Raw genomic sequence first — 13,213 nt, 5'->3', positions numbered from 1 at the left:
CAAGGAAGAAGTCTGACATATAAAAGGTTTCCTTTAATCTTTTCCCACTTATCTAAACTTGATCTTGAGTAGCAGAGCCCTATTTGGTTGATAACAAACTTGTCATCTTATATACAGCTCTTCACGACTAGAAGGAAAACAATTCTCTTCTCAGAATAACAGGAATCATTGTCGTGGCTTTGTTGTCCACTTCCTACACTAGGTTTGAACACCACACTGGTGAGGACCTGGTACAGCTGCTGCATCATGCCCTCTCTCCTCAGCCTAGTGCGGTATCTGTTGCAACTGTTTTCTTAGCAATTTCAGAATAGTTGACAGAGGAAGCCAGCACTGCTATGTGCTTTGCACAGATGAAGAAAATAAAGCACTGGGAAGTGAAATGGAAGATCACTAGTCACCCATGAGATCTGTGGCATAGCCAGAAACAGAAGCTCCAGATCCTAAGACCCAATCTGACTCTTTATCATTTCCAGGCTAATACAGCCTTCCATGTGAAGAAGCTCATGTTTTGGTGCAACCTTAGATTAGAGTCTGTCGGCCTCTGCATTTATGTAGGTTTTACAGCCTTGAGAAGACAGACCTCTGTTGCTGACAGAACTGAGGAAGGTGACACTTTTCTGTGGAGGTTGCCAAGGGGAGCCAGTCCAGTGCTGTAATCAGGGAGATGCCTGGGCCTGGCTCCAGGGAAATTTGCCTTATGGCTCACATGACTATTAGAATTCTGCTAAGGGAGAGTGAGTGTGAGTAAATACAGAAGGAAGGGGACAACATCAAAAATAGTTAGATTAAGCTCAAAACAGGCCCCTGATATTGCTGAGTTAACAACTAGCAGGCCACCTGCATCAGAGGCTTTAGACAATGACTTGCAGGCACAGTCCTTTGAAGGCAAATGCCATTATCCTTTTCTCTCTGTCTGTTATTTTAGCAAGTGCTGCCCAATTAATCTGACAAGGCCCCTGTAAGAATTGCCACTGCCAACACACCAGAAATTACAAGGCTTTGTCCAGATTTCCACAGGCTAGATCTGTTATATCTACGTTCTGTGCTTCCAGTATATTTTATTTAACCCCAGAATAGAATAATATCCTGAGTTGCAAGGGAGCTACAAGGACCATCGAGTCCAACTCCTGGTCCTAACACCATCATGCCCTACACAAGCCCCATGCCTTCACGGCATTGACTGTCCCCCATATTACAACCTCACCCTTGGTGGACATGACCTCCCAACCCTGTGTGTGTCTCCCCACAGTTCCCCCAGGCCCTGTGCTCACCCCATCTGCATCCTTTCTCCCCAGTTACACTGTGCAGTACAGGATCCCCTGAACCAGTGCTGCACCAACAGAGGACCCCTACTCCCATAAGAGCTCCTCAGTGTGGCCCTGTGCCCAGTGCCCATCTGTGTCTCCATCCCAGTGCTCTGGAGCCCAGTGCCTCGCTCCTGCTCTCCCCATGCACATGCTCTGCCATGTGCCCTCCACCCAGCACCTGCACTTATATGCTTATGCCTACCTCCTGTATTAAAAAACAAAACAAAACAAAACCAACCAACCAAACAAAAAAAAACCCAAAACAAAACAAAAAAACAACAAAACAGACTTCTACAAACATTTGTTTTTCCTCTCATAAATACAGCTTATTCCATTTAATCTAAAACCACTATTTTATACCATCGATGCTCCATCTCTCATTTAATCAGTCTAGTCCTAAGACCTATGAAGTCTGATGCATTAATTTGTATTAACCACACAAACGCTGCCAACATTACACAGCTTTTGCATTTTTTGGCAATCCAACAAAAACATTAACTGAAAACAAATCTAGGCTTCGCATCAAAAGAACTACATTAATAATTAATTTTTTCCAGTACCCATCTCCGTGCTGGTAGTATATTGCACATAAGGTCCTGGCTTCACCAGAGCTTTTTCCTCCAGAGCTGGCACCATTCAAAATGCTGGATTTACAGTATATCTTAGGAAGGCAGGAAAACAAGCCCTCCATGCTCTGTGTTCAGGTCAAGCCCTTCACATTAAAGACATTAATAATTATTTAAAACACACTTAGGATACTCAGAATATTTGGATTCTTAACTAAATTACATATTTCTTTGGATTTGTTTTGGTGTGTTCATTTCATTTAAGGACTTCAGCCAAAACCAAGGCTTCCCTGTGTAGCTGCACATTTTCAAAATTACTTCTGAGTGAATTACATTCTCTCTGCAAATGCAAATAATTTTTATTTTTGAAACACCTGCATTACATTTTAGTATTGTTTTATTTTAGCCTGAAGTCTGTCCATTAACTGGATATTTCTAAAAGTGTACACACCTCTTTCTCAGATGGAGGTCACTGATGACCACACAAGTACAATCGCCTATTTGCATTTGTCACTTTGCAAAGACTATTCAGAGAAAGGGCATTTCTTGCTGCATGCACAAGCAGCTCAGAACCTGAGCTTTTTTGATAATTAGGCTGCCAGAAAATTAGCCAAACACACCATATCTGTCCAATGCAGGACTCCAGAACTAAGTAACTATGGTAGAAATTTCCCTGCAGGTCCATTATCCCAATGACCAGTGAGCACTGCTAACCTCTGCCAGATGTGGCTCTCTCTAGTGCGTGTCACCAGACGTTGTATCATGCATTCAGAGAACAGCACCAAATAGAGGAAGCCTTTAATTCCCCCTAGAACTGCACCTGTACCCAAGTGAAATAAATATTACAGGTTGGAAATCTGTAATAGCAGCTGTCTTATTGTACTCCCATTACAGGGATCAGAATTGCTATGAAAATATGAGGCGTGATTTCCTTAGAATTTCTGATTTCTGAAACCTACGATATCGTCAGTGTCTTTCAGTTTTTTCAGTGAACAGCACACCACCTAGAACACTCCTGTCTATGCTGTAGCACTGAAACAACACCCTGGGTTATCTATCCTTGCTTTTATTACCAACAGGATCATACATAAATTATCCACTTTATTTACTGAGAAGTATGGAATAAAAGAGGAAGTCATAATCAGTCTGCTGCCTTCTTTTTCTCCTCCATATGTCACTGAAGAGCCTCATGTACTCCTTGTAAGATTTTGTGTTTGTGTGTGTGCATACATATATCTGCACACACCCTTCTGTGTACACCATCAGAGTACTAATGATGTGAAGGCTGTTGAGCTAGTCCAACTAGCCTTGCTGGCACTTGCTGTCCTCAACCATAAGTTTTAGAAAGGCATCTAAGTACCCAGTATGGAACATGATGTCTCTGCTTGGTGTAATATCAGCATTACTGCTGCAATCTCCTCCTATTAATTATACCATGTGGCTGGGTCAGGGGTTTCCACATCAGAACAATGGAATTTAGACTAAGCTACAGCCAAACGATGTCGTTCCTTGAAAAAGAATGTTACTTTGCATTCCTCTGTAAGACAGAGAAAACTCAGGAGAGTTCACATGGTAACTCGTACCTTAAATTTTCCATCTGATGAGAATATGCTAACCCATTTGTTATCATAGTCTGCAATAATGATGTCACCACTGGGATGCACAGCCACTCCTGTTGGCCGCTGCAGCTGGCCAGGAGACCTTCCTCGTATGCCAAAACGGCTTTTGAACTGACCATCATTGGAAAATATCTGTAATAGAAAACAGGAGTTTTAAAATTATGTTCACATATGACCATCACCTATTTCTTGGAGCTTAGATTTTAGCAAATCACTAATGAACACTATAGTCAGGAAGAGAGCTGGGAACATGAATCACTTTTACACAGTCCATATTTGAAAGTGATATATCTAATTTAAGAAGACTCTAATCAGAAAAAAAAAAAAAAAATTTTCATTGCACTGTTTCTTCAGTGATCTCAAAGTACTTCACAAACATTAATGAATTAGCTTCACAGTATCTCTCTCAGGGGTGAGGGAACAGTATTATTCCCTTACTAGAAATAAGGAAACTGAGGCACTAAGTGACTCGGCCATAGTCAAACACTGAGTCTGTAGAAAACATAGGAATATGTCCACTGGTTGTGTCCCCAAGCCAGGTAGCTAGACACTGAAGTTCCTCTGGAGGCTGTGAATTACAAAGCATGTGAGTGCTGATGAATGCTTGATTCTGTCTCTTTGAAAAGGCCTGGGAACGAGTTCTCATGGCATGTGGCTTTCTGGTTCTCACATACAAGAACAAGCCACACGCTGCTGCCGTGCTCACTGCTACCACATGGGCAGCCTGGAGAGTGATGACAAATTGTTAATGGTAAAAAGGATACATGGCAAGCAAAGGAAAATATACAGCTTGATTTTTCACACAGGTTATAGAAGCCAAGAAATTATGGGTGTCGGGTGCTACCACAGAAAAGATTTGATCATGGGATGAGAAAGAGAAGTCAGTTAAATAGACTAAAAGCCACTTGAAAATGACATCTATATGCTTATTTTTCTATTTATGCTTCCTAAAAAATTATATTTGTGGCACCTTGCTCTAGATTTACATTGAAAACATGTGTGATAAAATTTACAATGTAAAATTGTATTTACAAAAAGGCATTTTTCCAACTTATTATTGCACAACTTATTTTTTTCATCAAAATTTCATAAGGAATGAACATAAACTCTTATTATATACTAGATATACCATAGATCTGATAAAGATAGCTGCAGGTCAAGAAGATGGAAAGCTAATGGATAATAAATTGGGCTTTCCTTGTATTTTCTACATCTGCCTGAATTGTACAAAATGTATCTTTCTGAGACTACAAAAAAGGCAGAGGTATGGGGGCTAGGAAAAAACCACTGAAAATGGCACATTCTCATACCTGCACACACTGGTTGTTACTGTCTGCTATTAATATTTTTCCATTTGTAGATGCAGCTACACCTTGAAGATTTGTAAATTCCCCTTTGTTTCTTCCTTTGGTGCCTAAAATTGAGCACAAAGCACACAAGAAGTCAGGTTAGACAGGACTAATCAGTTAGGATCCAAATGCCAACACGTGCAATTATACATTTCTGATCAAAGGATTTCTATTTTGACGAGTTCTTCTCACGGCTACAACTTCAAAGAACCCTGTCAGTAACAGATACACAATTCTACCGACAAGAAGGGATTGTTCAAGGGACTGTTCTCACTCTTCAGCATGTGTGTCACCCAAGCCCCCATCAACATTAATTGACTCATCGGCCTTCCTAAATCAGTGTTCACAAATTGCCTCTTGCATGAGGCAAATTGTAAAAGGTTTTGACATAAGCAATGGACTTTTTAAAACTGCAGATTTTTAGTCTACTTAGAGAGAAATTTAAGGGGCAGTACATGGGAACATACAGAGAGAGGCTTAAATAAGAACTTGGACAGGTGACATGGTTTTAGCTAGGTCTCCTCAGTGAAATCACAAGGTTGGGATAAAACATTATCACTTTGGATGGAGCTATTTCAAGACTGAGAAGTTTCCTATTCCCTCATATATAATTTGCAGTCATAGGCTTCAAAACTTCTCTCAGCAGGGAAATTTCACAAGAAGACCTAGCTTTGAACAAATGGGACTTGTGTGCCAATGCAGACCAACAACTGGAGAGTGAATGCTCCTGGAGAGACCTTGGATTGTTCTGATAAAGTAGTGCCCAGACACACACACACAAGTCTAATTTTAACCCAAGAGAAATGCACTTTTGAGTTACACAGAACTACAAATCTTTTACCCAGTGGCTTAAGGTGATAAGGAGTTGTAAAATGTTAATTTTTCACAGAAGTTCATTAAGTTTAGGTGGCTTATTACTTAGATGTTTGTTCTGAGACATTCTAAGGGGCGTCACAGAGAAAACCAATGTCTTTAAAAAATCAGCCCCAAAGCGTCTGGTCCAAATTACACCTGGAACACAGGATCAGGATCCAAATTCCTGATTTGTTTGCAAAGGAGGCTCAGGGGTCTTTAGAAAAGACTCCAGTTATGGTCTTGGATTCCAAGGTTGTCCATAGTAAATGAAGGAATTCTGAAACAAAACAAAAAAGCCCACCAAACAACCACCAACTCTATAAGCTGTCCTTTCCAAGACATGGATGCAGTGCTTTTTTTCCTGGTGAAATATTTTTACAAGCATTCATTGGCTGTGTATCTGGCATTAATTGGTTCCAATATATGGTTTTAACTGAAGAACTTGTATTTCATTTTAGTCAGTCCAAAATATCCCAGAGCTCAGTGATTAAAACTGTTCTGACTGTGATGCCTAATGTAAGACATACATATCAGCTCTAATTTGTATTTAGCTTTCATCAGGGATGTGCACGCTCATAATAATCGTTCTTTCTTCTGTGGTGATGGCTGTGGGATGCATATTTCCTGTCACTGGCTAACAAGTAACATTTAATTTCTCTGCACTCAGTGCTGCAAGAATGTCCTTTTGTTTAAAGACTTATTTTTTTTCAACTCCATCTGCTTCATCCTCTAAACAAGGCAGATGCTTCTCAGTTTTTGTACTGCAAGTGAAAAGTACATATTCAGGGAATAGTGAGTTAGATACCAATTACATTACCCATACTTGAGCCATTTCTGTTTATTCTTTTAACCCAGTGCCTGAGGGATGCATGCAGCAATTTTTTTCTACCATATGCTAATGATAAGTTTCCTTTTTGCTTCTTAGCCAAAGAGAAAAGACAGAAACATTCCTTTTACTACTGAGAGTAAAGGGAAAACATTTGTTAGAAAAGAGGAGGCACAAGCTAGAGCATCTGGAACTAACTAGCACAAACTTTATGGAATGTATGCTCTTTAGCCTTAGAAAAATGTTCTTGAAAGTCAAGGAATTTTGTTTTTAAAGATGAGAGACCTATACAAAAAGTTACTCACAGTAAGTTTAAGAAATAGCAATTTCTTAGCACAGTGTGTAGATGAAATTCAGAAGTTCTGCAGTGTCCTTGTATCTAGCACTTTGCAGCCATTAAACCTGTCACCTAGCTGCTGATTTGCATCCAGTCCCCTCTGCAATGGCAGAAATTCCTCTGCAGAAGAAAGCTTGCTTCCTAATGTATGTTCAAGAGGAAATCAGATAACTTTGAACTTTCCGTTTTGAATAATTCACTACGCCAGCAAAGATCTGAAGCCAAGAGCAGGCACTTCAGATGATGAGAGGAAAGCCTGTAGGAAAGCATGTCAGCCTCTGGAAAAGCAGGCTTTTGCTACTGACTCTGCAATACCAAAGGATGATAGCTCCCCTCTGTAAGCAGAAATTCCTTCCTTATGAACATACCTGCCTAAGAAAGAGTCTTCAGCACATCTCTTACTGCAAGACACTACCCCTCTGTATCAGGGCATTTCAGGTTTTGTCTTCTCCACATCATGGACAGTCACCTATTTCTCCTCAGCCCAGGGAGGCATCAACCCTTCAACTGCACAGGGCTAGAACCAGTAGGAGCCTCATTCCAGTGTTTCCCAAGCAGCCTGGTTAACAGATGAAAGCCTGCATCTTTTGTGCCCATCATTGCCCAGCTTTATCTCCCTGCTGTTCTGAGCTACTGCAGGGCACAGAGGAGCAAAAGACAGATATTTTACTGCAAGCTCCTGGAGACTGCGAGAAAACAGGAGAGATTTCAAAAGGAGAAGACTGAACAGAGTTATTGGGAGCAGAGTCACTGCCCTGTGGAATATCTCCTTTTACATCATTTTTGTATACCGACAATGATGAGGATTTAGTGCTTTCTAATTCCTTCTGGTATTACTGAGCACAGCTTGCACAAACTAGCTAATTTAGCTTTCAACAAAGAAAGTGTGCATTTTCTGCTCAAGGTGATTCTAGCACACATAAAATGCTTCACAATTTCAATCTTTTAGCCTTGAGCAATAGAGGTCGTACTGAGTCTCACCGAAAAGAAGAAAAACATAATCTAAAAGCCCATTAACAATGACAGGAGATTTTAAAAATAACATCATGTAACTGTAATAAGAATCAACTCTTTAAGTCCTAGGAATGTGAACAAATGTGCATAATCTATATTTTTGATGCCCATAGTAAGAAAAGGAGTGTTTTTTGCTTTCCAAGTTTTACTAATATGAATAATGACCTGCCTGCTTGCTAACCTAGATTCCCTAGCTTCCCAAAACACAAAGAAAAAACATGCCAGTGCCTCCAGCAGGAAGGGAGTAGGTTCAGAGTGACAAAATCAAACAGCAGAAATATTACAGATTATTGGGAAGACTTAAGAGGTTGTGAGTGGCCAAAACCTGTTGTGTAGGTACCATTTCTTTCCTGCCTACAGCCCTTAAAATAATTCTCCTTGGAATCTTTCCTATGTGGTATAGAAGAAAAAAAAAAAAAAAAAAAATTAAAACTAAACAGCGTGGGAGGGTCTACATACATACTCCATAGACAGGCATCAAGGAGTTTTCTTGTTTCCCAGCTTCCTTTCTTTTTTCCTCATATTACAGAAAAGTATTTAGTCAAATCTTACACATTAAGGGGCTGTGATGCCCCATCTCATAACAGATGCAGCTGAAACACAGAAGTCTCTAGTAAAACTGCACCGAATTGTTAACCCTATGTGCTTAATGTAAAAGAAATGTCAGTCTTTCTTATCCAAGCTCCCACAAAACCTCAAGTTTTAAAATCAGTCAGTCTGTTGGCTGAAGGCACACTGGTTTTAACCTTTAAAGAGGAATCAGTAATTCTGTAGGAGGTCTGCCAGATATGCCCACACACTGTAGTGAAGATGGACTGATTTGTGTTAATTTGCTTTACACAGCATCTGCCCCTAAGAGCTTGGCCAAGACCACCTCCAAGCCCTGCTGGTGCAGCAGAGCCCCTGTCACTACAGACAGGCACGCACAAACCTAGGGGTAAGTGCAAATCAGAAGTTCTTTGCTGCCACAGCAGCCAAATCTCAAATAACAGGAGTCAAATCCAGGCCACGTCTATGTCGTCAGCACATCAGAACTACGCTGGGGACTTTGGCAGCAAAGTGATATCAAGAGTTCTTCCCTCCCTGTCCAGTACAGGTATGACTGCAATGCAATGCAGGCCTGGCAAAATGCTACACCGACCATCACAACCCCACAGAGTTCACAATGAGCATCAGAGGGATTTGAGCTAATAAACTGGAAAAGGAAATTCTGTTTTCCCATTACTAGGCATTCCTATTTCTACAGCAGGGAGGCTGGACCAGATGACCCAGTGTGGTCCCTTCCAACCTTATTTCTTTTGTGATTCTGTGAAACACCTGGTCAAGAATCCCTTTGTTCCCTCTAAGCCTGCTTTTTAAACTGCACTGAAGCTGTTATTACATAGACCTCATTTGTGAGTTCTTATGTGGAGTAAATTCACAGTAAGGCTCCTATTTGCTTTCAGCATTGATAACAGACCAGAAGATGACATTCACACCTAGTGAGGAGGCTGACAGAAGTTCTGTTAAAGGCAATTTTCTTTTTTTACACATTAATGTACCAGCTAAACTTAGATGCTCAGTTACATGACTGAACAGACAACTAAACAGTCTGAAGAAAAAGAAAATTGGAAAATTTAACTTTCTAGCAGAGGGCCAACTCTCCATCTGGCTGTATCTGATGCCAATTCCAAATATAAATAAATGAAGAGAAAAAAGTCATTAAAGTGGGAAATAGCACCACTACTGCTAAATGGTGTCAAAGAACCCAGTCATGAAAAGTGCCAGAAGGGAAAAAATACCAAGGCACAGAGTGCAGCATGGCAGAGCTTGAACACAAGATGAGGTCCTGGACAGAGCAGCTGATGACAACCATGTCTCTTAACCCTTCTTTGAAGGACGTGGAAGAGATTTATCAGGCAAGATGGAAGTGGTTGACACTGTGAACACCCCTCACCTCTGCTCAGTATGGGTCTAAGGCACAAAAGCAGGGTAATGAAAGAAAGACCTCCCTCTCACTTTAGTGCTTCCTACCAGTTGTAGAGATAGCAAAACCATTGGGCAACAATTATTTTCTAGGTATCATAAGAACATTCTTGTTTGCATTTGTATAGACTAAGGACATGCTACGCAGATCTGCATGGACAGATTCTTTGAGATTACACCTGTTTAAAAAAATAGTAAGTAGAGGATATAAATTATTGAGTAAGAAAAAGAGGATGCAGAAAATACTCTGCTCTTGTAAATGATGAATTACATGAGTGTATGAATATGTAGTCAATAATTTGACCTTGGAATGTCTGAAGAGAACCACATACCATTTTAAATGCCATAAATAACACAGAATTGGCAGAAGATACAATATACCCCATGAACAAAATGCACTAATGATGTATTAATGCTATCTCTTGTTAATACTAGCAGGAGAACAATCCCTTGCTAGCAGCTGATCAATTTACTGGTGCATAAAAGCCCATACATCAGCATACATACAATAGCACGCTCCACAGACTTGGATGCCCAGAGGAATATTAGTGTGATTCTCCAACACAGCTGTAGGAGCTTCTGGCAGGCCAAATAGAAGATTTATCTTGCCCAGTTTAAAATACAGATCCAGATTTGGCCAGGGCCATGGGAGGAATTCAACAATGGGTTCAAAACAGAGATACACAACTGTGTTGGAGAACAGTTATAAACTTTACCTCATCAACAAATGAACCAAACCGTTAACTTTTTAAAGTGAGCTGAAACTGGAGGTTTCAGGCAATCCTTATGAAAATGTCAGAAGTTTTAACTGTCTCAATAATTTTGCATATTTTGGAAGAGTGTAAAACCCGAGAGCATTACAGCTGTGACCTTTCAGACAATGTAAGCATTAGCCCACAGAAGCACAGAGGAACACTTCTATGTAGGGTCATTCTGTGAAGTGAGTGGCTGAAAACTGAACTTGAAGTATTACTCTCAGCTCTGTTTTTTCTATAAAATAGTGATCCATATATCCCAAACATGGACACTCCCAAGAGATTTCATGGAGTAAAAGCTCTGAGACATGCATAGCTCTTGTTCTCATGAAATACATATTCCTGTTTTGAGTGGTGAAGAAGGGGAAGAAGTAGAACTCAAAAATAAAGCACATGGTCATTGTTGTATCACAACAGAACTAAAAGGCTCTGCACTTCCAGGAAAACATTTAAGACTTCTAGAGTTTATGGTGTGTTGGAGAGAGTAGTTAAAAAAAAAAAAAACAAAAAAAAAAACCACCACCAAAAAACCCCACACCACAACAACAAAAAAAACCACTAACCAAAACAAAACCAAAACCAAAACAGAACAAAAAAAAACAACCCACACCTAACAAACAACACGACTACCAACAAAAGCTAAACCATACCACTATTTGGTACTCAAGTCAGAAACTGCGCAATAGAAGCAAGGGATACAGAAGCAGAAATTACAAGCTGAAATTATTTTACATACCAAAAGCTTTGTAATTAACAATTTTTTATATATCCCAAATCAAATGTATCCATTTCTCAACCAAAATCCCAATTAAATATTTGCTGAAAACTATTTTTGAAGTGTGTACTTCCAAAATATATATATAAACAAAAGTCAAGAGGCCTAATGGGATTATCAGGTTGCTCTACCTACAACTTTAGCTTTACAAAAACTAAACTTTTTCTTTCCGTTTCCCTGAACTATTTTTAAGTATGTCAACAGGCAGCTAAGTCACCTACCTATTCTGAAGATTAAATCATCTTCGATGGGATTTTCTTTTCTTTTGCCAGTGCTGTACATGCTTGCAGGTCTTTTCACAGCTTTTTGCTTCACATGACCACTGCCTGGAGATTTAACACGTCTCTTAACCCCTTCAGTAGTAGGAGACACGTCTGCTGACCTGACCACTTTAAGTTTGAATGGGCTGCCCTTGATATGTTGATCATAAAGTCTCAGTGACAAAGTGAAGTCCCCTTCTTTCTGAACAGTATACAAAAATTCGTAAGTGCCGTTTTTGTTGTCAAGTATTTCTCCATCTGCTACACTCCCATCAGGCGTGCTCAGTTCAGCAGTGAGGTAAGCATTCCCAGATTTACAGAGCTCCCCATCTTTGTCCTTGGTTGTGATGGTCACAGACATGGGCTGTCCGATCACTGTCTGCCTCAGTCCTTCACCGGTGGCAACTGTTTCAGAGGCAACAGCGTTGGTGGTTAAAATAGTTCCCAGGTTGTGAATGGACTTCTTCAGGCCTTCTGTTTCCACTATAAAGTCCAACTGATCATTTTCACGGGGCTGCAGCGGGAAGTCCCGCTCGGCCAGTTCATTCAGCTTGTCACTCATCTGCTTCTTCACCAGCAGCACTTCGGTTTCAGTGCCATGGTTGAGGGCTTGGGCCGTAAAGTTGCTGCAGCTTTTGATGCTTTCTTGTCCTTCTAGTAAGGTATCCAGCTGTGTCTGGAGAACCTGTGTGCATTACCAAACACTAGATTAGCATCATGTTACAGGACCTATTCCAGGAAGATGTAGCATCTAAAGGTCTTTGTAGAAAGTAAATTTATAACGTCTTATTTTAGAGTTTAATTTAAACTTTCATTTTAGAAGTAGCACTGATCGCCAACCTGTATTTGGAATACAATGCTGCAACACAAAAAATACCCTGGCGTGGGGACTCAAGACTTTACAGACCCACTGTCACAACAGATTGAATTATTGCCCCACTTCTCTTGTTTGGTTTGGGGTGGCTTGTTTTGTTTTGTTTCTGTTGTTTTTGGTTGTTGTTGTTGTTTGGTTTTGGGTTTTTTTGAGCAAAAACCCAGCAACAAATGTAGAAGTTTGAACCCTGCCCTATCTAACTCTCAGGAGTCACAGTTAATGAGACAGCTGCTGGAACTGAGTTGTGTTCAGAGATGCAGAGATATTTTGGAGTCATGAGGTCGATTAATAAGAGAGGCTACAAGAAGCTTCTTGATACCGTTTCTTCAGAGCCAAGGGAATCTGCGGGAGATGTCCATCTACAGAGATGGACAAGAAGGCCTCAACACCTGGATGCACATCCATCCCATGGAAAAGTGAGATTGCTGAACTAAGTAAGTGAAGAAAGGAAAAATCTCCTTAGCAGAAGGTAGATTGATTCCTCACTTTCAGCAGGCAGGAAAGCAAAATATACAGAATGGGTTGTGGATAGTGGAAAGAGTTGGATTAAGTAGCCAGAAATGTTGGTGGTCATCAAATAGCCACTCCACATTTAAGACTATGAAAGAGCTTCTATTACAGGGTCAGTTCTGGCCCTAAGTCTAAAATCCTTAAAACAGTATTGACCTCAAAATTGCTAGGTGTGGGCTGGGAACAGGGCTAACTTTTTTA

The 13,213-nt window shown here is 40.3% G+C and overlaps 1 protein-coding gene across 37 annotated transcripts in view; it reads right to left on the bottom strand.

Annotated features, from left to right (window-relative positions):
* TRIM2 (tripartite motif containing 2) overlaps positions 1–13,213 on the bottom strand; it is an 86,325-nt gene that overhangs the window by 13,115 nt on the left and 59,997 nt on the right. For all 37 annotated transcript variants that reach the window (XM_040063700.2, XM_040063703.1, XM_040063698.1 and 34 more), the window contains 3 exons: positions 11,590–12,313; positions 4,803–4,906; positions 3,457–3,624 (listed from right to left, as the gene is read on the bottom strand). In XM_040063700.2, coding sequence (XP_039919634.1) covers positions 3,457–3,624; positions 4,803–4,906; positions 11,590–12,313 — 996 coding nt within the window. The remainder of the gene's footprint in view (positions 1–3,456; positions 3,625–4,802; positions 4,907–11,589; positions 12,314–13,213) is intronic.

This window comes from Hirundo rustica, chromosome 5 (genome assembly GCF_015227805.2).
Source record: "Hirundo rustica isolate bHirRus1 chromosome 5, bHirRus1.pri.v3, whole genome shotgun sequence".
NCBI classification, from domain to species: Eukaryota; Metazoa; Chordata; class Aves; order Passeriformes; family Hirundinidae; genus Hirundo; species Hirundo rustica.
This window is presented reverse-complemented; position numbering and strand designations above follow the sequence as displayed.